The sequence below is a fragment of the Larus michahellis genome, chromosome 16 (assembly GCF_964199755.1).
Source record: "Larus michahellis chromosome 16, bLarMic1.1, whole genome shotgun sequence".
NCBI classification, from domain to species: Eukaryota; Metazoa; Chordata; class Aves; order Charadriiformes; family Laridae; genus Larus; species Larus michahellis.
This window is the reverse complement of record NC_133911.1, coordinates 9,162,558-9,188,220: the sequence shown is the minus strand read 5'-3', so window position 1 is coordinate 9,188,220 and position 25,663 is coordinate 9,162,558. Positions and strand designations below refer to the sequence as shown.

General features: G+C 42.1%; 2 protein-coding genes across 5 annotated transcripts; one reads left to right on the top strand and one right to left on the bottom strand.

Moving 5' to 3' along the window:
• Window positions 1-38: 38 nt before the first annotated feature.
• On the bottom strand, window positions 39-5,556 carry DFFB (DNA fragmentation factor subunit beta). 3 transcript variants are annotated; one of them, XM_074560444.1, is made up of 7 exons: window positions 5,124-5,556; window positions 4,917-5,043; window positions 3,961-4,142; window positions 3,175-3,254; window positions 2,834-3,004; window positions 2,500-2,600; window positions 39-2,011 (listed from the first exon to the last, which is right to left on the bottom strand). In XM_074560444.1, exons 1-7 carry the CDS (start codon window positions 5,509-5,511, stop codon window positions 1,795-1,797), a joined length of 1,266 nt encoding a protein of 421 aa, XP_074416545.1. In that variant the 5' UTR covers window positions 5,512-5,556; the 3' UTR covers window positions 39-1,794. The 3 variants fall into 3 exon arrangements, with proteins under 3 accessions (XP_074416545.1, XP_074416544.1, XP_074416546.1); XM_074560445.1 differs by having other exon boundaries at window positions 130-2,011; window positions 3,961-4,149; window positions 5,124-5,263; XM_074560443.1 differs by having other exon boundaries at window positions 3,961-4,149; window positions 4,917-5,556.
• Window positions 5,276-23,993, top strand: CEP104 (centrosomal protein 104). 2 transcript variants are annotated; one of them, XM_074560433.1, is made up of 22 exons: window positions 5,276-5,358; window positions 6,107-6,271; window positions 6,795-6,968; window positions 7,292-7,430; window positions 8,127-8,192; window positions 8,576-8,652; window positions 8,820-8,988; window positions 9,208-9,366; window positions 10,002-10,256; window positions 11,111-11,314; window positions 11,871-12,038; window positions 12,694-12,867; window positions 14,420-14,596; window positions 14,911-15,117; window positions 15,589-15,705; window positions 16,337-16,373; window positions 16,853-16,934; window positions 17,549-17,657; window positions 17,966-18,104; window positions 18,549-18,616; window positions 20,105-20,195; window positions 21,448-23,993. In XM_074560433.1, exons 2-22 carry the CDS (start codon window positions 6,159-6,161, stop codon window positions 21,582-21,584), a joined length of 2,862 nt encoding a protein of 953 aa, XP_074416534.1. In that variant the 5' UTR covers window positions 5,276-5,358; window positions 6,107-6,158; the 3' UTR covers window positions 21,585-23,993. The 2 variants fall into 2 exon arrangements, with proteins under 2 accessions (XP_074416534.1, XP_074416536.1); XM_074560435.1 differs by lacking the exon at window positions 21,448-23,993 and adding an exon at window positions 19,481-19,519.
• The last annotated feature ends 1,670 nt before the right edge of the window (window positions 23,994-25,663 follow it).

Here is a 25,663-nt window from a genome sequence, read left to right as displayed (position 1 = left end):
GCCTGTTAAACATTCAAAAGTTGTAAGCCAAACAAATTGTATATGCATGACATGTTAATTTATTCACATTTCCACTCCAGCTGATACATTGTTTCTGTCAACGATATTTCTTGGCTCCTTTTCACTCTAATTCTGTAACACAGAAAAATCTAATTTTTTAATAGCATATTCACGGTTTTCAGCACAACTCCATCTTGAAGTAGGTCCCCCAGCTTTTCTTAAATGCCATATTTGCTACCATCTCTTTCTAGCAAATATGTCTTCGCACACAGTCAGTCATTTTAGTTTCAGCACTGTGCAGAATGGTGATTTTCAGTTTGTAGGAAGTGTGCCATACAGATGACATTGTGTTTGTCATCAGAATCTTAGCTGTGATGCCGTCCCCAATGTCAAAACAGTGTAGTCTGCGTTTCCATCTTAGTTACTGATGACGTATATTCAGTAAAGCAATCTGGAAGGATCAACTCAATGCATTGGTGTTAGAAATTCTGTATTTAAAATGTACCTACTTACTTTTCATATTGAAATGTTTGGGAGGGGAATTGAGTTTGTTGTTTAAAGTAAATCAATACTCTGTACAAAGCTCCTGCAGTTCTAAGACTGAGGTAAGTTACGGCTCACGCAGCAATACTATCTTAACAGAACGCTGTGTGGACTACTGGATTTGCCCGGGTAAGGAAGAGGACCAGCGACATGGGGGAAAACAGCTCTTCCCTAGAGAGGAGTGATGTTATTTACACAGCAGTAAGAAGCCAGCGCTCCATTCATAAACACGTTTCCCTCTGCTCAGTCTTTCTGGTCTGTGTTGGCCATGCTGTATTACACCTCATTAACCAGTCGTGCACCTCTGCCTCCACATACACACACAGAAAGATGGTGGTCATTTTTTTTATTAAAAAAAAAAAAATCATGTTGTTTACACTTACAGTCTCTAAAAGTTCAGTTGCTATCGGCTGATATTTTCTTAAAAAAATCAAGTAAAAATGGATCTATTTGTATTTTGTTACCTGAGGTAGGAAGTGTTTTACAAAAGCAATATTCTCTAAAGCAGCAGGTAAACATGATTATTATACAGTAACACTGCTTGTATTGCTTCAAGCAAACTCAAGCTAAAGAGGCAGAAAGTGTTTGAAAGGAGAGGGAAATCAATGGGAAAGCTGTCAGAGAACAAAGGTGGTAAAAGCAAAGATATGCCCTGGCCTTGCTCTTCCTTCTAGGAGACGCAGATTGAAAGCAGCAGCAAATGGGACAGATGAGCACAGATATTTTGGCACAGAAGAGCCAGTGGCTGCGTCACTGCATCGTCCTTTGCCATACCTGAAATATAGCGGTTGGCTGCCTGGAAAAGGCACAGAGCAAAATCGTTCTTCTAAAGTATGCTTTGTTTGGCTTTGAGAAATGTGAATCTACAAGCGCCCTGAGATCGTCTTTTAAGAAACATTTCACCTGAGTTTTGTTTCTGTGCACTGTGAGTTTTGGGCCTACATTTGTTATGGCAAGAAAGAGATCATAGGGCATAATCAGCATCTGGCCTTATTTTTATACTCTGACTCACAGCTGTATTTTATCACACTGAACACAGCATGATCTGAGGAAGGCTCGTAGTAAGTGAGAAGGCGGGAGAGTAGAATTAGGCATGATCTGAATGTATGTGTTGTGAGATTGAATCACTTAGCAAGTCTCTTTTGCCAGGGACTCCTAAATAAGCTTTTGTTTAAGAAACTAGAGCTATTTAAAAATGATACCACGTGATGTGATTTTTGAAAAAAGCAGAAGGCACTTCCAGAGATAGCACTATGAAATCTTGTGGTTTTGCTTCCCTTTTCTGTAAATTTTCGTTTTGTCACAGCTGAGATTATGATTGGTTTTCTTATGGCAAGCAATATGTACAAGTTTTAAATTATGCACGGTAAACAGCAGCTGATAGAAGTATTCCCAGTTCACTTCTCTTCCATCTCGTGTTTTGACAGCTTCTGCCAGTTCTGGGACAACAGCACGTTTCTTCTCTATTCTTCAATACACAAAAGAGAAAACAATATTGCCATCAAAAGTTTTTTCATAATAAGTCTCCATCTTCCTTTTAGAGCCAGGTGGAATTTGAATTCTTTCACCATAACTAGGTTTATGATTAATATTTTTTTCCTGAGGAAATTAGTTTAGCACATTCTGTTTGCTTCACAAGCACACAATGTCTGAAAATGGGTTTTTGCCAGAGAGGAGTCTTCGCAAAGGATAATGTGGTGAGGAGGGGGGCGTGTTCCCATACAAAGCAAATCTGAACAGAAGCAAAGCAGATAACGAGAGATGGCATTATAATCTGACTTCAGGATTTTACGTTATCAGAAACAGCTGCAGCACCTGAGCATCTTTTATCACAAGGCACTGTTCATAGCGGAGCTGACTGCACGGTGTGGGGCCTAAAGACTTAATGGCTGTGCCTTTCCTGCCTGAGTCGAAGGGCGTGAAACAGGTGAGTTTGGATTAATGCTTTGTACGTACATGTGATCGAGATTCCAGGTACTGAAGAGGATTCTGCTTTCCCTGTTGCTGTAGGGGTTGATAGAATGCTTACACGGGCAGTCATCTCTGTCAAAGGGCCCCTGGAAAACAAGACGTCTGCAATGAATGGCGTGCTGCTCCTCGCCCCAGCGTGGTCCTTCCGCTTGCTACCACTAACCAACAATAGACCACAAATGCTACGACATCACCCCGCCAAGCTTGATACTGCTCTATGCAGCATCCAGGTAGCTGTTTCCTTCCTCTCGTGTCATTGCAAGCCGTGCCACCGCTTGTTGGAACCAAGACCCTCTGCTTTAGAACAGGCTGAACTTACCTGACAAGAGAACCATCCCTCCGTAGTGCACAGGCGGGCTGCCTCCTCCTCTCTTCTGTCAAAGTAGCATCCGTTATACTTCACGGATTTCAGTTTGTCTGACATCAGGTCAATTATCCCTTTATATGCATCTCTTGCTGTAGGATGAACATTTGAAATAAAACTACTAACCTACAAGGGGAAAAAAACCCCAACAATCATTCCTTGGTGCCTGTCGCAGCCTGAGGCTCTTTTCTATAATCAGTATGTTGCATTGTAAAAGCATTTTTTATATATATATATGGTCACAGAATTATTTTTACTAGAAGCTCGAAAATAAGTTACTTAACAGAAACTTTTACCTCTTTCATGTAGCTTCGTATTCTGCTTTCACAGCTGTATCGCATGTAGCTTGATTTATTCTTAAAACGAGACTCTAGACCTAAAGGGAGTTAGATTGTGTTGTAACTCGGTACTTCTAGTGCTGTGCTTCTGCCTAGCTGGGTATTTATCCCTTCTTTTCACAAACTCAGTATGCACAGCCGTTTTTTCTTTCACATTTTTATTTTACTGGTTCAAGCCTACCCTGCTCTTAGCACTTAAAAGGACCCTGCAGACCATTTGCTGTGAGAGCAGTAACTGGTATTATAGTTCTTAAATGTTTCTCGTTAACGTGCACGCACAGAACACTAAGAGATTGTGAAAAGAAAACTGAAACAAAAGAACTGCAACAAGGATTTGGGAACGCGAGGGGGAACTTGCAAAGAAAGTATAAAGAAAGCATAAAGAAAGGTTAGCTGGCTGATACATTGGAATTATCAATATACTATTAGCAAAGAGTTAAAAGATTGTAAATGCAGACCTATGTTAATGGGGAAAATTGTAGTCCAGAGCAATCTTGGATAGAGCAAGAAGAACACTGGGGTTTTTTTCACATTTTCTGATACTAAAGATGCATGTATTTTAAAGAAACTTAAAAATGCATTCTAATTTAAGCGATAACTAATCCCCTGATCAAGTACCAAATCCCAGCAGCCAGAAGGACTCGCAGATTTTTAAACTACTTTTCTGTAAGGACAGCAGAGCTGACAGAAGCGACTCTCTTGAACAGGCTGAGACCTGCTACCCCTGCGGGCGACAGAACGCACCTTCAAACCATTTCTCGTCATCCCCCCTCTCCTCGGCCAGGATGTTTTCGCTCAGGTTGTGGATGAGATCCGCCAGCAGCTTCTGCCTCCTGGGGGCTCGCTCATCCGAGAGCAGCTTCCGCGCTGCCTCCACCACAGCATCTCTCTGGCTGGAAAAGGCGGCCAGGAACTGCTCGATGTCGCTGGCACCTGTGGTTTGGGTGGGCTGAGGGGACGTGGACAGGCCTGGGCGCTGCCCCCCCACTGCCGGTTGTCCCCCTTACACCAGTAGAATCATAGGATGGTTTGGGTTGGAAGGGGCCTTAAAGACCATCTGGCGGGGACACCTCCCACCAGCCCAGGTTGCTCCAAGCCCCGGCCAACCTGGCCTTGAACCCCTCCAGGGATGGGGCAGCCACAGCTTCTCTGGGCAACCTGGGCCAGGGGCTCACCACCCTCACAGCAAAGAATTTCTTCCCCAGATCTCGTCTCAATCTCCCCTCTTTCAGTGTAAAACTGTTCCCCCTCGTCCCATGACTCCCCTCCCTGCTCCAGAGTCCCTCCCCAGCTTTCCTGGAGCCCCTTTAGGGACTGGAAGGGGCTGGAAGGTCTCCCCGGAGCCTTCTCTTCTCCAGGCTGAACCCCCCCAGCTCTCTCAGCCTGTCCTCCCAGCAGAGGGGCTCCAGCCCCCCCAGCATCTCCGGGGCCTCCTCTGGCCCCGCTCCAGCAGCTCCGTGTCCTTCTGATGGGGACCCCAGAGCTGGAGGCAGCACTGCAGGGGGCTCTGTAGTTCAAGCCTGGAAAACATGAGCTTCCTTTGGCAGCTTCGAGCCGTGATATTTCTCTTAAACGTTAAACTAAGTAATGTATTATTATTATATAGCCGTTACCCCTAATCCTACCGCTACGTGCCCCTGTAAAAAGTCCCTCTCCAGCTCCCAATCCGCCCCCCGTAGGCCCGGCCCCGCCGCACTCACATCCCCGCCAGCTCTCCCCGGGGCCCAGCAGCACCAGCTCCGTCTGCGGCGGCAGGGCGCGGAAGTAGCTCTCGGTCAGCTCCGTCCCGTCCTCGTAGAGGCAGAGCCGGCTGCCTGCCAAGGGAACCTGCCCCCCCCGAGGGCCGGCCGGGTGAGCGACCGCCGGGGCCGCCTCGCCGGCCCCTCGCCGCGGCCCTCGGCCCGCACCTGCAGCAGCCGGCAGCCCTTCCGCAGGAGCCCGCGCAGGCTCCCGGCCGCCACACCGAACTTCTGCGGGCCTCCGCGCCCACGCAGCCGGAACGGCCGCAGCCCCTCCGCCATCGCTCCCGCCGCCGGGCCGCGCATGCGCCCTCAGGGGCGGGGCGGAGCGGGGCAGGCGCGCGCGCATGCGCGGCGGCGGGCGCAGCGTTGCCATGAGACCCGGCGATGGGGCCGCAGTGAGGCAAGTGGGGCCCGGCTCGGCGCTACCCCTCGACTCCATCTCCTCCCTTTCTCTCCCCTCCGCCCGGGCCAGCCTCCCCCGAGGTCCCCGCCAGCCTCCGCCGTTTCGGGCGGCTGTGTCTGCGGTTCGGCCGTTCTCCCGAGCTGGCGCCATGATCCCTCCGGGCGCCGCCGCGGCCTGCTGCCGCCTCCTGAGGCCGCCTCCTGAGGCCGCCTCCTGAGGCCGCCTCCTGAGGCCGCCTCCTGAGGCCGCCTCCTGAGGCCACCTCCTGAGGCCACCTCCTGAGGCGAAGCGGTGGGGCTGGGCCCGGGGGAGGAGAGGGGGGACCGGCGTTAATGCCATAGTATCACCACGGCATGAGGGCGGGTAGCAGTGGTCTTTGGCTGGCGCTTGTCCTGCCCGTTGTTGCCGTCCCTGTCAGCAGCCCGAGTCTGTTTGGGTTTTTCCTTCTCAAGCACACGCAGGGCAGTACAGGTCACTCCTGTGCGTCTTTTTGGAACTCAAATAGTTTCAGGCTCTGTCTTGGATTAGCAGATTTAATTGAGTTTATTGGCAAACTGCTACACAAGTTAGCCAAACCCTCATTTCACTAAGTACTAATAAAACGCTCAGCATAAGAACATGGTGTGGTTTATATTGCCAATATTAAAGAACATTTATAGTTGTATTCATTGTCTACTGACTTGACGGACCACAGGATTTAATTCTTTGACTGTAGCGTTTCACTGTTCTTTTATTGTCCTTCCAGGGATAAGTTTAAGCTTGGAACATCATTGCTTTGACTCGCTCACCTCTGCAGGATGCCACACAAGATCGGTTTTGTAGTTGTTAGTTCATCAGGACACGAAGATGGCTTCAGTGCGAAAGAGCTGATGGTTCATGCACCGACAGTGAACGGATGGCGATCGCCCAGGTACCGCGAGTGGGAGGAGTGTGCACAGCTCTGAAACACTGAGTTTAAAATGAGCGAGAGATGTACCATGCATGGTCAGAGGAGTTTACAGCATCCCAAACCAAACTGATTAGAAAACCAAAAGAGTTACTTTAATCCCACGGAATCCCTATCCTGAGGGAAAAAGCACCTTGGTTACCACCTAAAGGCATCACATTGCACTTAAATAAAGTCCTTTAAAAAGAAAAAAAAGGGAACTATTTTTATTACTGTCAGTCTTCCTGGAGTTTGCAACTGCTTTGGCTTAGCATTAAAAATCCAGTCTTCTCAGCACATCCCCTAGATATGTATGGGGCACTTCAACATACACGTGCATGCAATGAAGAAAAGAGTGTTTCTACTCTACTCTCAGGTTTCTTTTTACAGTATTTGTAATGCTGAATTAAACTATAGTAACTTTGGAAAGTTTCCTAACTAAATGTTACTCAAGTTGAAAGTGAAGTCATGTTTCAAAAGATGATTCAGAAATTGTGTATGTTTTCAGACTCTGTCAGTATCCACAGGAAATTGTTCTGCAGTTGGTGGAGAGATGTCGAATACGAAAACTGCAGTTGCTTGCTCACCAGTACATGATTTCAAGCAAAATTGAGTTCTACATCAGTGAAAGCTTGCCTGAATACTTTGCTCCTTATCAGTCAGAGAGGTTTCACAGACTAGGGTAAGTCAGAAAGCTCTAAATGGGTTTATTACCTTAATCAGAAAGGCTTCAGGAGGAAATAATATTCATTATGCTTTGCATGCAACATTGATACGCCGTGCTGCAAGCAGTAAAGACATTCCGTGCTTGCTTAGATCTGTAACAAAGCTGAAGACGTAGGTGTAAGAGGCGCGATGCAGATGAACGCTCTCGTCAGATGACAGCACGTGTTGTTTCAGTTATGAGGGAGTTTTAATCCTTATCAATGTACCAACCTCAGGAGCAAAAATGCAGCTATGTATTTGTACGTTTCCCCTGCTTACTTGTTACATTTTCCTTCTCAGTTATGTCCCCCTCTCGGACAATGAAAAGACTGATTTCAAAGCACGAGAGTTAAAATCTGTGTATATGGATGCAGTTGGCCAGTACCTGAAGCTGATTTTCCATAAAAATTATGTCAATAAATATAACTTATATGGTCAGGTAAGTTGACTTAAAAGTCCTTACTTGGTAAGCTAGACGAAGTTTTAGTATATCAGAACAGGCATAGAAATCTGCTCCCTTGATTTGTAGAAGCTAAAAATGTTGGTTGAAAGCTCCTGGGATTATTTTTGTTTTCTTTCAAAACAGAAAATACAAATAAGAGGTTATAAGTGACTTGGAATCATGACCAAGCGTATGCAACTTATCCAGAGCAAACGAGTCAAGTGCACATTCCATTACTGCCTTTCATTCTGAGTTTTAGACTGCACAGCAGGCTCTGTGCTGAAGACAAAGTACTTCCTCCGCGAACAGCTCTGCGGTCGCTAGAAAGCCACTTTTGGTCTCTAGGATCTGATGTGGTATTAAATGGAGGTGTTGTACAGCCATCCTGATAGAGAAAAAGCAAATATCTGCCTCAGTTCTGCAGCGACTCTTTTCACCTCCATCCCAGACCAGAAAAGGGAACAACTGATGACTGTGGGATGTGGTCTGTAGATTTGGTAATAAATTTTTAATGAAGCATGAAGTATATTTAGCACTTAGTGCTTTTCTTTGCTTCCATACCACCCTGGAGACCACAAGCCCCTTTTTTTTTTTGGTACGATTTTTTTGTTCCAACGTTTTTGTTTCAGTTTTCATAAGTTATGGAAAAAATAATGACCTTATGCGTTTACTTTTTCTTTAAATCTATCCCAGGTTGCCCTAGTAGCTATAAACATTATTGGAGATCCAGCAGACTACAGTAATGACAGCAATAATACTGTAAGTGCAAAGCATCCTTGTCTTGTTACTGTTGCTACACATGTTCGGTTAAAGGGTTCTTGGGGTAATGGAGTGCATCTTTCTTCTGCTAGTTTTGTGCTGTAGCAGAGTTGCCATGTATTGATTTTTATTTTACTTTTTTTATGTTATCTTGAAGCAAGAAAGCTTGCAAAAATTGATCCTAATTTGTGGATACAAAAAATAAAACATAATCAATTGGAACATTCGCACTTTCAGCCTCTCCAAATTCTCTTGTTTCAATATGTCCCAAAACAGAAGTATTATAACTGCGTAGTGTTTGTTGATTGTGGCAAGTCAGAATTTCTGTCCTTAACACACACTTGATGAACGTGCATTAAGATATTTTTTCCTCCCCTACAAAGTCTTCCAGAGAGAAGCTGATAGATCACTACTTAGGAATTAAATCAGATGATCCTGCCTTGGATGGAACTTACCTTGGGTAAGGACGTTCTTTTGCATGTATCCTGGCAAAACATCTACTCAGTCTAAAGTAGTTCTTATCTCTATATTTTGTTGGTTCCCTGCTAGTGAAAAGAGAAGACGTATGCTCAGCCTGGTCTATTTTGGATTAGCTGAAAGTTTATTTTATCCATTTTATATCTTCAGGAAACCTGACTCCATTTCACCTCTGGATGATTTGGCTTTTGACATGTACCAGGATCCAGAAGTTGCCCAGATAATACGTAGACTGGATGAGAAGAAGCGCGAAGCCGTCCATCATGAACACTACGATTATGCCAAGAAACTCAAACAAGCTATTGCAGACTTGCAGAAGGTATTGTTGAAAGACTGTTTGTCTCTTAAGCCAAATGGTGTTTCAGTTGTCCATCAGGGACCCTGGCGTTCCTGTGGAATCATAATGATTTCCAGTGTATTTTCAAAATAGCAATTTTAAAATCTGGTAGCTTGATTTAATAACTTGTCTGGAAATACTGAAATGTATACTTAATGTACAATAATGTGATTCCAAGCTAGCTTGTTATACCATCTCTAGGTAGGGGAGCGACTTGGACGGTATGAGGTAGAGAAGCGCTACGCTGTAGAGAAAGAGGATTATGATCTTGCTAAAAAGAAGAAACAGCAAATGGAAGCGTACCGCCTGAAGGTGTATCAGCAACTGGAGCTCCACGACCTGCTGGATGCAGAGCTGATGGTCAGTACAGTTATTCCTGATTCAGGAGGCTTTGTCATGCAGTTGTTGTGAATAGAAAAGGTAGAGCAACCAAAATAAATTCATGGAGTAAGACTTGTTGCACGGGTATTTTATGACAATTACATATGGATTTTAAGTTTTCTGTTTGGATTGTGGATTTCCCTAACCAAAGACTTGCACGTGGCACTTTAGGAACATACTTAGTTCTCCATAAATTAAACTACATTAAACTGTTAAGGTCTCAAGCAAATGACATTGGAATCCTGACTGTTCTGCATAATTTCAGGGCTACCCAATGCAGATTCAGAAGATACTTTCTCGTATTTTGAAGGGGCATAACAGGCTTATGCTGGCATTGTGGCTAACCATACAGAATTAATGTGATAAAATATAGTTTTATAGTTTTATATTGTTCTCAGAATGGGAAGCTTTATAATCTCTCCCCATACACATCCACACAGAATTATTTTCTGATTGTTTCATAAAGCTGCATCCAGTGGAAAAGATTACGTCTGTAAATGAAGTCTGAAATTTACTTGAAAGCAGTAGAATCTTGTTGGCCGTCAGAGTTGTAGCGGTATTAACTGTGATTTTAGTACATTGTTAACCTCACTTTACAAAATCTTCTTTCTCAGGTTCGAAAACCACCTGAATTGCCTTTGGAGCCTATGATTTATACTGACAATCCTCAGCGCACAAAAGCTGCAAATTCACCTCCTCCTGAGCGCACAGAACTGCAGAAAGGAGAGCCAAGGAAGCCAGAGCCTTTGCTGGAAGAGAAGTCAGCAGATCCCCCTTCTGCCGAGCCCCTTGTTCCCCATCAGTCTCCTCCTCCTGTGACTCATCCCACACCCTCTGGGGAAGTGTTTCTCAAAGAAAATGCGAGTAGTGTATGTACCTCTGTCACTGCAGAAATCTATCACAGCAAATGATCTTGTATTCAGCCTTCCAAAACAAGGTCTTTGGTGGTTATTCTCATGGTTTGTGTAGTATCTGAAGCTGACTGTGTTGCTGAGCAGTGCCCATCTAATAATTGGCATTGGTCTTTCTCTTTCCTGAATTTCTTTGGAAGCTTTACAAATGTTCATTGAAGTTGAGGCAAAAGGGCGTTACACCTGATTTACAAATAGACGAATAGAAGCAAATAGACATTAAATGACTAATTGGGGTCACACGGCCAATGTAGTGGCGGCAGAATTCTGCTTGCTCCATTAATGGCTTAATAAATCTTCTTAGAGATGATGAATCTACAGCAGCAAGGGAATTTGTTGGAATGTGGCTGTGGGTAAGAGCTGGTTTCATGTCTAAAGAGAGGTAGTTAGCTTGATCTTTAGGTTTTGCTTTTCCAGCTTTTGTCAAAGCTAAGGAAGACTTGCATTGACGCTAATGGCAGTAGAATTCTCTCTTAACAAGATACTGACATGAAATAATTTAACAAGTAAAGCTTTTTGACTTGCTGGCTTCCTATCAGCAGGTGATCTCTTTTGTAGTCGTGTGTACTTCTACAAAAGGCATTTTATGTGTGTTTTATTGTATTCAATAGACAAGAAAAAAGTTTTATTCACAGGCACTGATTCCATTTCTTTACGATGTTATTAGGGGAACTTCAACATCTGTACTGAATTGTAAAGCAATACTGCTTTGACGGGGTGGGGGGGGATGCGTTGAGGTTAATCCAATTAATGGTGAAACAACTTCACATCTAAGTCATTTCTAGAATAGCAAATTTTATCTTCTTTCTTAGGTTGAATTCTTACCTTATGATGAGAGACCTCTTCCAGCTATCTGTAAGCAGCCTGATGAAGCAGTTGCGTACCTTGAGCCACAGGTGACTGCCGAGGGTATCAGTGATACGCCAAGAAACGGCATCACTGGGGAACCAGAACCACTGACTGAGAAGGCACTGAGGGAGGCCAGCCCTGCTATTGAAGTTTTTGGAGAAGCTTTGGTAAAGAACAACAAAATAAACACATAGATTATTTTGATCTGCGTTGAGTTGATTTGATACGCGCTTTGTCAACAAAGACCTACTGATACGATTTTTACATGTTCAGAGCTGTTACTTAAAAATCTGAGATTTAAAATTCAATCTGGGAAATATGGGTGCCTGTTTTCAATGTTTATATGATGCTGTGGCTTTTATGAGTAATTACTTAATGAGCTACTAAGCTCATAGTGTCTGGTAGCCTGCTTTAGCATACAGATCGTACCAGAATACCCATAACTTGCCACTGTGAATGGTCTTTTGTAAGGAGAGAAACGGTTACTGTGTCTGAAATGGTTCCTTGAGCCTGACTTGTTAATCCATTTTACTCATCCTTTTTAAAAAAAATGTGCAGAAGGAGGAGACTCTTTTAATAAATGCCAGATTCCTGCAGGAAACACCTAGGGATTTCATGCTTAAGCTCATATGTTCTTTTGAGGTTGTTTCTGTATATAAATGTTGAATGAATAATGAAATATCAGTATTGACTTTTTAAGAGTTAAACTTGTTCTGTGTTCAGGTTTCAGGAGCATATTCCAAAACTTGGTCGTATCGAGAAGATGCGTTACTAGCTGTATATAAGAAGCTGGTGGAAATATCAGTAAACACTCCAAAGGATGATTTAAAGAACATGCTGAGGGCTGCCGTTTTTCTTGTGAGGAGAGCCATCAAAGACATAGTGTCTTCAGTAAGTTGTGATATGTTTCATAAGAAACGCTTTGGTGAAGAACGAGCAGCCAAACTTATAGAACCATGTGGTTAAGATACTTTGAACAAATAGTTTGTAAAACTATTGAGTAAGTTTGTTTTTTTAAAAAAAAAAAAAAAACCCAAAACAAAAGAAGCCCCAAACCAACTGGAATGTCAGCTTTTAGTTAGGATCAAGGACTGGGCAATGTCTGGCATTCAGCAGCATGGAAAATTCTGTCCTGGGCTGAGTAATGAGCTTGAGAAACAACTGCTGATGCAGTAAATGTGTAGTGCGATTGAGCCTTGTGGTTTTTGTTTTTGTTTTCTTTTAAAGTTGAAATTCGGTAATGAAGTAACTTTTAGTTTCCAACTTGAGGGTCTACAGGTAGCCTAAGGAGACTTAGGCTTCAAATAAGCCTTAAAGAAGAAGAAAATAAAAAAAATCAAGAGCTGTGTTACCCTTTATAAAACAAATTCTGAAGCCTTTCACCTAAGCCCTAGCGACATGTTTTCTGGAAAACATGTATCTGAAGTAGCTTCCATTAAGAGTGTTACTGTAATTCTGAACTACAGAAAAGATTTTACAATATTGTCTGAAAACAGGCATCTGTGTGGTGTTTTTATTCAGTGGTTCCTTTTTCTTTTTAACTTAGGTTTTTCAAGCTTCCCTGAAACTTTTAAAAATGATCATTACGCAATATATACCAAAACATAAACTAGGAAAACTAGAAACTTCTCATTGTGTGGAAAAAACGCTTCCAAATTTGCTTTCTAGAACAGGAGACTCTTCATCCCGTCTTCGCCTTCTGGCTTCTAACTTTATTCAGGTAGGTGTTTCTCTTCAAATTACGGTTTGATTTGCATTAAGAATGTCACAGAGCTTACAGGTGGATAACGCCTAATCAGGCTTGTTTTCAACTCCAGAGTTTGCTGCTGTAAAGGATTATGCATTATATGGCAGGCAAAGTGGTAGCACCAACTTGGTATCTTTGCAGTGTTTTTTCTAGCAGTGTGTTGTCACCTTTGTTGTGGGGACAGTGTGGGGTGTCAGCAGCTGCTGCAGATGCAGGAAAGGTGTAACTCTTGTGTTCTTCTTCTTAGTTGCAAGTGATCTGCAGAGCCGAGAGCAAGAAGGTACAGCATACTCCTCAGCTGGGTTGCGATTTGGTTGCGTTTTTGACAGTCAACTTAGGAAAAGCCATAAAGAAGATGTCCGTTTTTAAATACGCAGGCCATTCCTTGCTCAATGCTGACAAGGAGCAGCTGTGAATAGCTGCTAGAGGATTACGGGCTCTGTTTTCCAGTAGAATTTATTAAAAAAGAACAGTAGTTCTGCGTGGAAATGCGTTAATTCAGTCCCCAGTGAGTTACTGGCTCTGGGTTGCTTACCCTTGCTTGCATCCACACGTGGAGGGCAAAGACTTTCCTTTCACTGTAGACGGAACTAAAATTTTAACAGGGTTATTGTGTGAAATGATCTGGTGTGTTACTGGGACCCCAAAGGTGACAGGTTACTTTATTACTACTGCTTGGCTTGTTTATAATAGATTTTGTAATTGAATGAGAAAGGAAATCAGAACATGGTTACAAATGTATTTTTGTAGACAGTACATGGCCTGCGGAGAAGGAAAATGTGTTTATTTTGTGTGGCTGTTAATAGACGATGCACTGCCAGAATAAGCAGCTCCCTAGGGAAGGTGCCATGTACTTCTAGAAATAAGTGTACCCAAAGCAGAGCAGCCAGCCCGGTTACAACTGCATCTGGCCCTCAGGAGGAGGGACCGTGGGACACCATCATCTGCTTGAGTGTCTCTCTGCTGACAGGAGCGGGGAGGAGGGCTGCTTTCGGTTGTTAAACATTCTGCTGCCTGCAAAGAAATAAACTTTGAGCTTTGAATAACAGCAGAATTTAGCCCTTAGGGCTCATTGCAATATACAGTGAGAAATTCTAAGATGGCATATGTCTTCTGAAACACTCTGAAATCCATCTTGATGCATTGTCAAGACTTTGTATCCTTTGTGACACTTCTCATCTACCTCCTCCTCATACAGTTCAGTTTGAGATGGAGTTCTTGAAATATTTCTTACAGTCCAGTTGTATAGCTCATCTGAGTATGTCTGAAGATTTTATCGATTTCTCGGTAGCTTTCTCTTGGACGCCAAAAGCAAGACCAAACATCTGTATAATCTTCTCCTTAAAGCCTTTGCAAGCAACTGCTGGCTGCTAAAGTAATAAAGCAGCAGCTACTTCTTATAGAAGGTTTATTTCATTTTACTTAACTTGTTGTAAGTAACTTAGAATAACTCTACTTTGCAAAGACAGTTACCTTTCCTCATTTAGCATTCCTAAATGCACCCTGGCTCTCTGTATGTTTGTAGGAAATGGCACTGTGTAGTGAAGTTAAACCTCTTCAGATTGTTCCAGTTCATTTGGTTCAACCGTTAAAACCGAACTCCCCAACACATCTAGCAATGAGTCAAGTGGAATTAGTGGAATGCCTCTTGAAAGACATGGGAACAGAAAACTCTGGGTTTACTGTCGGCAATGTCATGAAGGTAGGAGTCTGAGTTTACAGCACACGGAGCCTTTTTTTTGTTGCTGTTTTATTAAGGCCTGTCTGTCTGTTTTGGAGTGCTTCATGAATTACTAAAGAGAATTTATGAGCCTCTTGGAGGTGCAACACACAACTTTAAGAGGAAGCAAGATGCCAATACAGAAAGAAAGAATCACTGGGTCAAAAACCATTTGGAAAAACCTGTCTGTGTAAAGATTTTTCCTGCTGCAGTGAAATAATTGTCAAAGGCTAATAACTAAGTCCTTAAAAAACCCATGGGAAACGAGAGGCATAATTTTGTTTTTTTCTTTTCAGTTTGCAACAGGAGCTTTGGAACACAGAGTTTATGAAGTTCGTGATGTAGCGTTGCGGATTATCTTTGATATGTACAAGAAGCACAGGACTGCTATACTGGAATATCTTCCTCCCGATGATGCCAGCATTCGCAAGACTGTTCTCTATAAAACACTCTTTGATGGATTTACTAAAATAGATGGTAAACTTTCTGAAGCTGAAATTAAGGTACGTAATAAGATACTAGAACACATGTAGCTACTTTAAACATTGCATTCCACTGAGCAACGTACTGATTTCATAGCTGTAGACGTGGAATGACACATGTAGCAGAGTATCTTAAGGTGTGTTGTTAACATTACTTAGTGTGAAAAGCTGGTGTTCGGTTTATTACATATGCACACTCTTCCAAATAAAGCCTACAAAGAATACGGAGATGGTACTTCTGAAATAATACACAATCATTTTGGAAAATACCATTTTATGCTGGCTAGCCTTGGAAGCAGTAATCGCAGAGGAAGTGGTGTGTCTTTCTTTCAGGTTAGTACAGAGGAGTTTGGGAGGAGGGAGGCGTTTTACTGTAACAGACCAATCATTTAAGCAAGCAGGATATTTATTCTATGCTGATGTGCTTTGGAATCTCTGCTATATTACAGATGGTTCAAAAACTTTTGTAATTGAAAGAGTATTTCTTGACAGACGCAGAAAAAGGCAGCAACAAAAGAAACAGAGAAACAGAAGAAGGAAGAAACAAAAGTTCTGCAAGGACAGCTGGCAGCTCTAACGGAGATGCAAGAAGTTGTTCAAGCTGGAAAGGTTAGGGTGTTTTGGTTTTGATTTTTATTTTTTTAAATCTGTTTTTTCCTCAGGCATCACAGGCTTAGATAATTAACATTACTGTTTCTCAACAAAAAATAAAAAAAAGAAAAAGGGAAAAAAGAAAGAGAGAGAGAGGCTCCATGACATACACTAACTGAGTGTCACCCTCAGCAGTCTAGCTTAAAATCTGGGCGTTGTTTTTCCTAACAGAGTATAGAATTTGGATTCTTTTTTATAACAGCTTTGTCGTTCTTAAGGTAAATGTGAGAGTGTTTCTACACGTCGAAGTGTTTCTGGGTCAGCTAGAGTATAGGAGCTGTACTGAGTGCGTCAAGGCCCCCGGAAGCACACTGTGCTGCGCTTCCATGAAGTTTCATATCTGAACCTTAGAACAGCAGTCAGCTACCCCCGTGCCAGGAAATAGGGCTGTTTTCCACCCTCAGAAGATCTCTGTCTCGATGCCTGAGAGATTTGCTGTAGGACCAGAGGCACAAACGTTGTAATGCATTGGCTCTGCTTCTAAGCTTTTAATTCCGGAGAAAAATTGGGGTGTAATCTGTTCTCTTTCTCCCTGGCGAGCATCGCTGTCATTAAGCAAATTTCTGACTTAAATTTCTTTGTTCGATAGGAGAAAGAATCTGATTTTCAGAAGCCAAAGTATCAAGGTAGGTAATTTCGAATAGTATTAAGGAATGTAGAAATATTTCAAGATGTCTTTGAAACACTGTAGATGCTTAGTGGATTATTGAATTATCTCAGTTCAAGGCATGCCAGAGTGCTTCAGATTGGCTGAGGTAACCATTACATTCACGGAAGAAAATTTGCCATCAGATAACCAGTTAATTTCTCCTAAGAATTGAGTGTGTCTTGGCTTGAAACAGCTTTAGATTTCTCCCCAACCTGAGGTAGATCATCTACTACAAGTAAAAATACCCACTATAATATTTTACTGGTGTAGATGACTAAAGCAATAGCTTCCCGGCTGCCTCCAGGTATGTTGTCTGTCGGTGCTTGTTTACCAATATGGCAATGGTACGCTTCTGTTAGGATTTTTTGCTGTTAAGATCCAGAGAAACAGTGTTTCTAAGCATGCACAAAAACAAATTAAAATGTGATCTTGGTTTTAATAGTTCTCTTTTTACAGATTACCAGGTAAATGAAAGCCCACAGACTGCAGCAGCGGAGATTCCAGATGATCATTACTCTGTTGCAAATTACTTGGATAAGTAAGTTAGATGAGCAGCTTCTAATCACCTTAAGCACTTAGTATAACCTGCAAGCGAATAACATCAGTAAAATTTTTCCAGTAGATCAAAGCTAATACCTTCAGCATTTAAAGAATGAAAAATAAAGTCTTTTCTAACAGATTTCGAAATATCACCAGGCAATCCTAGATGTTGATTTTTTTAAGTTCTTGGATGGCGTGGCCTTGAACTTGTTTTCTGAGCTGTTGCTTGTGGGATAAGAAATTTCCAGAGTTTAATGTTCAGCTGCCGGTATAAAATAAGGCAAAGACATATTGCAGCTTCCACGTGTATTGCAGGACAAGGTCATAGAGAAAGCATTTGAAAAATCTGGAGCCATGAAAGCCAGTCTCAGCAAGCTGTTCTCCGTGCTTTTGTAGAATTATGTCTTTCTGTATGAACAAATGCTTTGTAGTTGCATTTACCATAAATTATATAATAGTGTCTGTTCACGCTCTATCCTAAGGTCAGCACTGTATAGGGAAAATAAGGTGTACCAAGATGATAGCTATTTTTCAGAATAGTTCCTAAGAGAAGAAACAGGGTTGATCCATTTCACTCTGTGATGTTAGTGATATTTGTATTTTTTTTCCTAGCTTATGTATTTTTTGTGGTGAAAGGGACGAATCCTTCACAGAGGAAGGACTGGATCTCCATTACTGGAAACACTGCCCTATGTTGACCAGATGTGAGCACTGCAAACAGGTTAGACATAAACTTTCTAGAGATACTACAAGACGTTAACTGTTGTTATTCTGGTTTTAAGGTGCTATAAGATATTTAATGCCAACGTAGATGAATTCTGAACACAACTGTGTGATCTTGGGTAGTGCTTTTTGAAAAGAGCAGCATTATAAATTGTATTAATAATGGGATTAAAATTTCATTTTCCCTTTGTCATTTTGGAAAGTGAGATTTAACTTCCAAAAAATCACATAATCAGTTTTAGAAATACTATCCTTATTTACTCGGTACAGTACAAATCTTCTTGGGTACCTCTTGCTCTGTTGCAGGTGGTGGAAATAGCAAGCCTGACAGAGCACTTGTTGACTGATTGTGATAAAAAGGACAGCTTTGGGAGATGTCAACGATGCAGTGAGGCCCTTCCAAAAGATGAGTTGCCCAAACATATTAAGAGCAAGACTTGCAATCGTGAGTAGTTTTGAACGGGAAGGTTGAATTTCAAGAGTCAGGTCAGTCAGACTTTTAAATACTGTGTGTCTTTGGGAAGTCAGAGCGCTTCTATTGAGGTACTGCACTGTGGATTTAGACGTAGAAGTAAATCCTCAGGATGCAACACTTCTGGAATAAGTGCCTGAGTTTCCCAGTGCTTGAAATGCTTCACTTCTGTGAATGCACTGTGGGGAGGACAAGTGAAGAGAACAGAAACCACATCCTTGTGGATTAAGCCCTGTCATTCCTTTTGATCTTGTTTCGATGTAGATGATTAAACATGGGGCTTTTTGGAGAGCAGTTAAAAGGGTAGGAGCTGGCTTAGCCACGGGATAGTTTTATGCTCTTTGTTGTGCAAGTTCTCTTGTACTTGAAATTACCTTGTCTTTGCTATTCTTATGTTATTTTTTCTAATAATTTCAGCTGCCAAACCAGAAAATGTGGCAAACCATTGCCCATTGTGCCATGACAACTTTCCAGCGGGAGAGGAGGTAAGACTGCCTTCTAGATTGGTCTGACGTTGTTATGTCACTGGGACTGAATTCGTGTCCTCTTCTAACACTGGCTTATGCCCAATGATTTAAGAACTTGCCTGGATTATTGCCCGGGGTCTGTAGTGTCTGTCCCACACGCTGGGGACCATCTTTGAACCTGGGTCTTCTACCCTCAAGGGTGTATATGGGAACCACAGGGCTACAGGCTGCTCGGTGTCAGCCTTTCTCCTCCTTCAGAGGCAGATGTACACCTGCCAGCTTTCCAGATTCCCAACTACTACCAGAGTCTGTGAGTTCACTTGGCACTCCAAACCCTAGGGCTGACATGTTGCAGCTTAAAATACTGCAGCAAGACTGAGCACATCCAACAGGGCATCCAGGATTAAGATGATGTGGATTTTGAGTATAAGAAAAAATTGACATGAAGAAATTAAGCAAGAACTGTTATAATGGTCACGAGAGTTGGGATGGCCTCTCTCTACTTGCTACACGCTGTTCCCTGTCACTGCCTAATGCTATGAAATCTCTGACGCGCCAGCTCCAAAATGTGCTTTTGGCAATTGGAAATATATGTTGGTATTATATAAAAAGTGATTTGTTCAGAAAAATACTTAAAATATCTGTTTCCGTCTTTTGTGTGAATCAACTAACACTACCTTATGATCATATTCAAGTAGTTCTGTGTATTATTTAATCTTCTGAAAAAGTCTGTCCAGGAGGCAGCCAACAACTCCGTACTGAGTATTAGATCCAGTGAAATGTCAATGGCTGACGTGTAATCTCTGTCATTTTCTCCCTTGCAATGGGACGTTGAGTATTCTCAAAATGAAGTTTTTTCCAAATCCTTTTTACTTTGCCCAGCGTGAGGAGCTCAGAAAATATTGTAACCAAGTCTGAAAGGTTTGTTGAGAAATGTCTGTGTTGTTTGGATTTGAGGATTATTTTTTTTTCTTGCTTCTGCACAAATTATTCTTGTAAGAGACTTCACGTAGCTTCTAGTTTGAAGAGGCTGTCATGTTTTCTTGTAATAGCAGCTCCTGCTCCTTCAGGTTGCTGAATGCCTTAACTATTACCATAACGTCGTAGTCATGCCCACGCTTTTTCAGTTTAATGTATAGTTGAAAAGATTTTCTGTGTTATTTGTACATTGTGTTTTCCTGATTTGAACTCAGTTGTTAATTAAGAAAATTTAAAAAGCAAAATGAATGTCACTTGCTTTTAATTTCTAGCGTCTGAATGGATTTTTTTTATTGTGATGTACCTTTTAAGTTATATTTAAAAAATTGATATATTAATTTCTATTCCACTTGTTAAGTCATAAGGTGTTCATGCCTTTATGAGTGAACAGATTAAAATGCTACTGCTATAAAATCTATTTACAGCTCTCATTTTCCCAGTGTTTTAAAAAGTATATGTGCATACATAGATAAAAGATCGGCTAATTTTGCGGGTTTTGTGATATCCCTTCTTTTTAACTGGCTTTAGGCCTGGAAGTCTCACCTAATGGGCAACGATGGCTGTAAAATGAACCAACGGAAGTTATCCACAATAAATAAAACTCTCCTGGTGCAACCTGGTAAGACACTATTTTATGATAATGATGATTATGGGTTTTACTCTGTTGCCTTTACTTAAGAAAAGTATTTCATCCTTGAAAGCAAGAGGGCTCTTAATTGCTTGTTCAACACACTTTCTGCATGTGTGTAACCTAACGGGTATTTCTTCTGCTGGTACAGACTACAGGATACTTGGGGAGCAAATTCTCAAAACCGTTCCGTAACAGTGATTTCGGAATGAGGGCATTAGCTCAGTTGATTGGGGGGACTGGCAGATTTGATAATTTGATCAGTTCAGTCTTATTTCTGTATGACTGTGAACAGAACAATCAGCGATGATACAAAACAGTTAACATTCTGGAAAGCTCCTGAGCGCTGACACAGAGAACTGAGAGCCTGATTTAGCTTTTAATGTCTAATCAGAGGATGCTAATCTAATCCTAATTACAAGAGGAATGGAATAGTTAGTGCTGTGTACTGCTTTTCCTTTTCAATTCAGACTCAGGAGCTAGGCAGAATTTATGATTGTGCAGCTTTTTCACCCGCAAAGAGAAATTGATGCTGATGTCAGGTGTTTCTTTAACAGTTGTCTTTATTTATTTATTTATGAAGCACATGCAAAATCCTTTTATTTCCTGAACACAGAAGTTAAGCAAACAAACTATTTTCACTGCCTGCAGCACCAAAACTCTTTTGGCCAGTAACATCCAAACCCATTCCTCTTTCGGACTTTTTTCAGGGTTCATTAGTCTGCTGCGTGTTCACGTCGTTGCTAGAGTTAAGCTCCTCTGTTTGGTACTTGCTCATATCTGTGTTTCACAACTACTCCAAGTTCCTGGAAAGAGCTGTTGAACTGTCTCTTTCAGCTGTCACAAGTGAATGCAGTGAAACTCAACAGTTTACAGTCTTCAACTGGACCTACAATCACATCTGTCTGTCTGTCTGTCTTCGGCCTTGCTATTCCTGCTTGCTAATGAGAATACTAGATAGTTAGCTGCTGCTTAGAATTTGGAAGCATAGTCAGGAGGAGCTGAAATCCTGCCTGGGTAAAGCTAAAACTCCGGACCGATTTCCGAGACATAGGAAGGGGAACCCTGACTATTTAGTTCTACCGCTGCTGGTATGAGACGCACCTCAGCCTGAATGCTGCCAACTTTTAGTTGCTGGTATCGGTCATTTAGACTTAATATATCTTGAGAATGAAAATGGTAGATAAAATTCAAGACTGGGACTAGATGTGCTTGAATAATGATCTGTATTTTCTCTTCACAGGCAAAATAGGTGGCCAGTATTTAAGGAAACCGGGTCCTTCAGGAGCCAAAGCTCGACCTCCCTCTATAGGAAGCAGGATCCCAACCCTGAGAGGGGGCCCAAATAAAAGCACTGGCAAAACATACTCAAAGCGATGACAGGACAAGTATTTTTTCCTTTGTCTTAATAACTGGGCGTATAGTTGTTAATAGTTATTTAAAAATTGTGGGCAATTCACGTCATCTGTTTCGTTTGACTGCATGGGGCTGTTTGTCAGCCTTGAGCAGTACTTGCCTCGTCTGATAATGTCTGTGTCACCTGTCTGTGCAGCACTGTGGTTTGCTCCTAGAAATGTGCGTGTTAGAAATACGCAAATGTTCTGGGACAGATCTAGCCTGCCGCATTCCCTCTACAGCACAAGGAAGGCCGTGCATTGGTCTTTGACTGGTTCCTCATACTGGCAAAACTCCCCAAGGAGTATGGAGGTGACATGGCCACGCTGTAGCTGCTGTTACAGTCAGCAGAGCTGTGCCCTGGTTGTGGGATCGCTCTGGGGCTGTGGTTCTAACAGTCTGGTTTTGAGATCCAGTAAGGAATTTCCTTAAGATCCAAAAGCCACAGTCATTTGTGTTTTGGCTTTCTTTTGGGGAAGAGCAAAAAACCTACCAAGCTTTCAGGACAGAGCTGAAAAGCACTTGTTGTTTTGATCCAAGTGTGACACTTGTTTGCAATTATATATTCTGAAAGCTTGGGAAGTAATACCTGTGTTAGCTGACTTTACCAGTTAGTCACTTCAATGTAATAATTGCAGAATATATTGCTGATAGTTTTCTGCCAAAATTGACTTCATAACATGCTGAAAGTAATAGTGTCAATAATTTTTGTTTGTCTTGCCATCAGACAGTTGTAGACAATCAGGTCGCGAGTCAAACTGTGTGCAGTGGCTGGCTGGGAGACAGGCCGCCTGGGTGGATTCCTGCGTTACAGCAGTGCATTTACAGAGAATTCATCGTAATGAGACTTGAGGAAACACCATTGGAAATCTGGATATGCAATGAGCAAACCAGGCTCGATGCAGTCACACAGGTTCCTTTGATGTGGTGGTGATGTTGGTACCTCAGCAATGCCTTTCATCTGCTAGGATGTGCAGCTGCCATAAGGTGAAACGAAAAATGCATGTGCGTGTAGAAGGAAATTCATGTCAGGCTGTAGGAACACATGTCTCGGTTATCTGAAAGACCTGTATGATCCTGTATAGACAGACTCTTGAACCAATTAATGGGTAAAATAACAATTCCATAACACAAATTCTTCCTCACGTGTTTGCTAGAAGGAAAAAAAAAAAGAAAAGAGCAATTGCAACGTAGGCGAGGAAAGCCCTGGGGTTTGTGTTTTCTGCTGCAAATCCTATAGTGTGGGTTTATTTGTTTCATTAGGGCAGGTTTACGAGTAGGGTCAGGAATTGGAAAGCTTTTTCCACTCCTCAAGTATAATGAAGTAAGTCAAAGACTCATGCTGTTCTTTGGTGATTAGTTTGGCCCCTGTGCCAGGATCTCCTGTCTTTTCGTAGTAAGAAAAACACTATTAGTGTTTCCAGCAGCTGCCTTGTTCTTCCCTCTATTTGTCATGATAAACGTTGTCAGCTAAAACGGGGCAAATTTGTAGCGTTTATGAAAGCTTACAAGTCCATTTATTTGTGCTAGGCTCTTTGTTCCTTTATTGGAAATGGGAACTGTACTTTTTCCTAAAACTGACTGATGTCCTTGAACACTGGTAAGTCAGCTGAAAGCTCTAGTTGACCCTGCGAGGAAAGGAATTGGATCAGGACTGTTATAAAATGTTTCCACTCGTTTTTAAAACGCTTAGAAACATTATTTTGACGGATAACTTTGCTCTCCTTTCTAATCCCGGTGTCTGTAATTTTATGAGTCCAAGCACGTTAATAATGTTGAGTGAAATAGATGTCTCTTCCCTGGGTCCGCCGAGGCTCTAGGAGTAACGCAAGCCAGGCAGGGTGAGAAGTGGTTTTGCTGTGGCCTCTGCACATATTTCAGGTTTAGGGTTCTAAAGGCAGTAGAGCAGTACCCAAAGTGCTACTCAACGCTGAGAATTAGCACCAAATAAAAAAGCTTAAGGGCTGGCTGGCTATTGCCGCATGACATGCCATTGCGTAGGACGTAACATGAAATAGCTGTTAGCGCGGCCTCTCTCGCTGTGCACCAAGTGCCTTATTAGTCCACTTGACAAGAGGATTAAGCCAAACCGCAAGAGCCCCATTTGGTACGTAATAAGAGCGTGTATCGATGGAGCTACTGGAAAAATTAAAGGTGTGCTTTAAAATCTCACAATTAATTCTGAAATATATCCCCAAGATATGGCCCCTTAAAGAAAGGGAAAAAAAATCTTAGTGGGGCCCTGAAAAGCTTGAATTAATAAATTTAGACCTTTTTTCCTGGTCTAGTGTAGTTCTCTCAGCTCGCTTCTAAATCCAGCTCTAATGCTGAGTTTCTCTAGTTAGATCTTGATTAAAATAAACATCCGTAGACTACAGCATGTGACCATTTAATAGCTTCAAAGAGAAAAAATTCTGTTAAGACACAATGTATGAAGCTTTGTACCTAAAGCAACAATCCGCCCATTTCTACTTGTAACGTTCAGGCAATTGCTTTCCAGGGCAGAATTAATTGGTCCCATGTCCATGTCCACCACAGGTACAGGAATGAGTGAGCATGGTAATAGAAGCAGGAGTTTTGGGGGTTGGGTTTTTTTGCTACCACGGAGTGGATTTGCGGTATCGTTTTGTATATACAGCACTGATTTTGTAATACGCAGTTTTTATAGTTTGCGTGCAGCCTGTCTACAAGCTTCTGAATTTTACGGGTAGATTGGTGCACTTGTATTTTGAAAGTCTTTATATAAATCGTTCCTTTAACTCCTCCAAATATATATATTAATAAATATACATATGTTAGGAATATATCTATATATTAACAAAGATATATGTATTTTTATTTCTACTTTAGTGACGCAGGCTTCTATTTGAGAACCTGATTCCTTATGCAAGAAAATCACCGTTGATTTCACTCAGAGATTGGCATGTGCAATGGACTGCAGGCTCGTGAGCTGCTGCCCAGAGCATTTTTGCCTTTTGGACATAGAACTGTGAGCTTTACATTGTGTGAATTTAATGCAAAAACCCCATTTGCAAAGGTCCTCCATGTATTTTGGATTGGCCAATCTAGTACGTATGTTGAATTGGTAAATGCAGCTCTGCGTTGCTCCTCAGCCATGGCTTTTAAAGCCAGTCAAGCGAAGTGTACTTAATCAGTTAAATCCCGCATGGAGCAGGATGTGTGCTTTCTATTTTATAACATTACAGGACAACCTTTTAAAACATGGGGTTTTTTTAAAAATAAAAAAATTAACACTTGATTAAAAAAACAAAACGACCAAACAAACCAAAACAACCAAACAAGCCCCAACCCCAAGACCCCACAAACGCTATTAATTATAGTGGGGGTCGTATTTCCCAGTGCTGACGGACCTGCAGAGCAGAAAGGTTGGGAGCTGTGTAAGACTTGTTTCAGACCGTCTCCTGGGAGGCGTTTTCCCTTGGGCAGCTCCTGTTCCCCACCCTGTGCAGGAGGACGCCGTGCTGCGGCCGCGGAGTGAGCGCAGTCGCTGCTTTTCTCTCCGCTCTGGCGCAAAGCGCGGTAATTACACCGTAGGGACCCGTGCAATAACTCTGCAGCTTCTTCACTGCAAGAAGTTGTCATGTAGGAGACTCCCGCCTCTTCCCTCTCCGTCCCACCCACCTCACCTGCCCGAGGAGCAGGAATTAGGTGCGCTCCAGAGAAGTGCATTACAGAGCCTTTTGTCAGCTTTTAAAAGAAAAAAGCATAGGCTTGGGCACACCGCGTTGCATCTTAGGGCTTTAATTTTTTTTCAAATCCAGGATAGCTTTTTAGCAACATTTTAGAGAAATCAGTTAAGTATTTTAGTGTGCCTAACATTCAGTGATTGCTGGGTATCTTTAGACTAAAAAAAAACTTCTAAAGTGAGGTATAAAGATAATATTTAACTAAGGGGGCCTACAGGAAAGCTGGGGAGGGACTTTTTAGGATGTCGGGTAATGGTAGGACTAGAGGGAATGGATTAAAACTAGAGATGGGACGATTCAGACTGGTCATTAGGAAGAGTTCTTCACCATGAGGGTGGTGAGACATTGGAACAGGTT

Coding starts and splice junctions, on each gene's coding strand:
- DFFB (XM_074560443.1), bottom strand. CDS start 5,511: ATGGCGCCAGCTCGGGAGAACGGCCGAACCGCAGACACAGCCGCCCGA. Junction 4,150..4,916: donor CGGGGAGAGCTGGCGGGGAT/GTGAGTGCGGCG, acceptor CCCAAACCACAG/GTGCCAGCGACATCGAGCAG. Junction 3,255..3,960: donor TGACGAGAAATGGTTTGAAG/GTGCGTTCTGTC, acceptor AACTCCCTTTAG/GTCTAGAGTCTCGTTTTAAG.
- CEP104 (XM_074560433.1), top strand. CDS start 6,159: ATGCCACACAAGATCGGTTTTGTAGTTGTTAGTTCATCAGGACACGAA. Junction 15,118..15,588: donor TTTCTGAAGCTGAAATTAAG/GTACGTAATAAG, acceptor ATTTCTTGACAG/ACGCAGAAAAAGGCAGCAAC. Junction 18,105..18,548: donor TAAGAGCAAGACTTGCAATC/GTGAGTAGTTTT, acceptor TAATAATTTCAG/CTGCCAAACCAGAAAATGTG.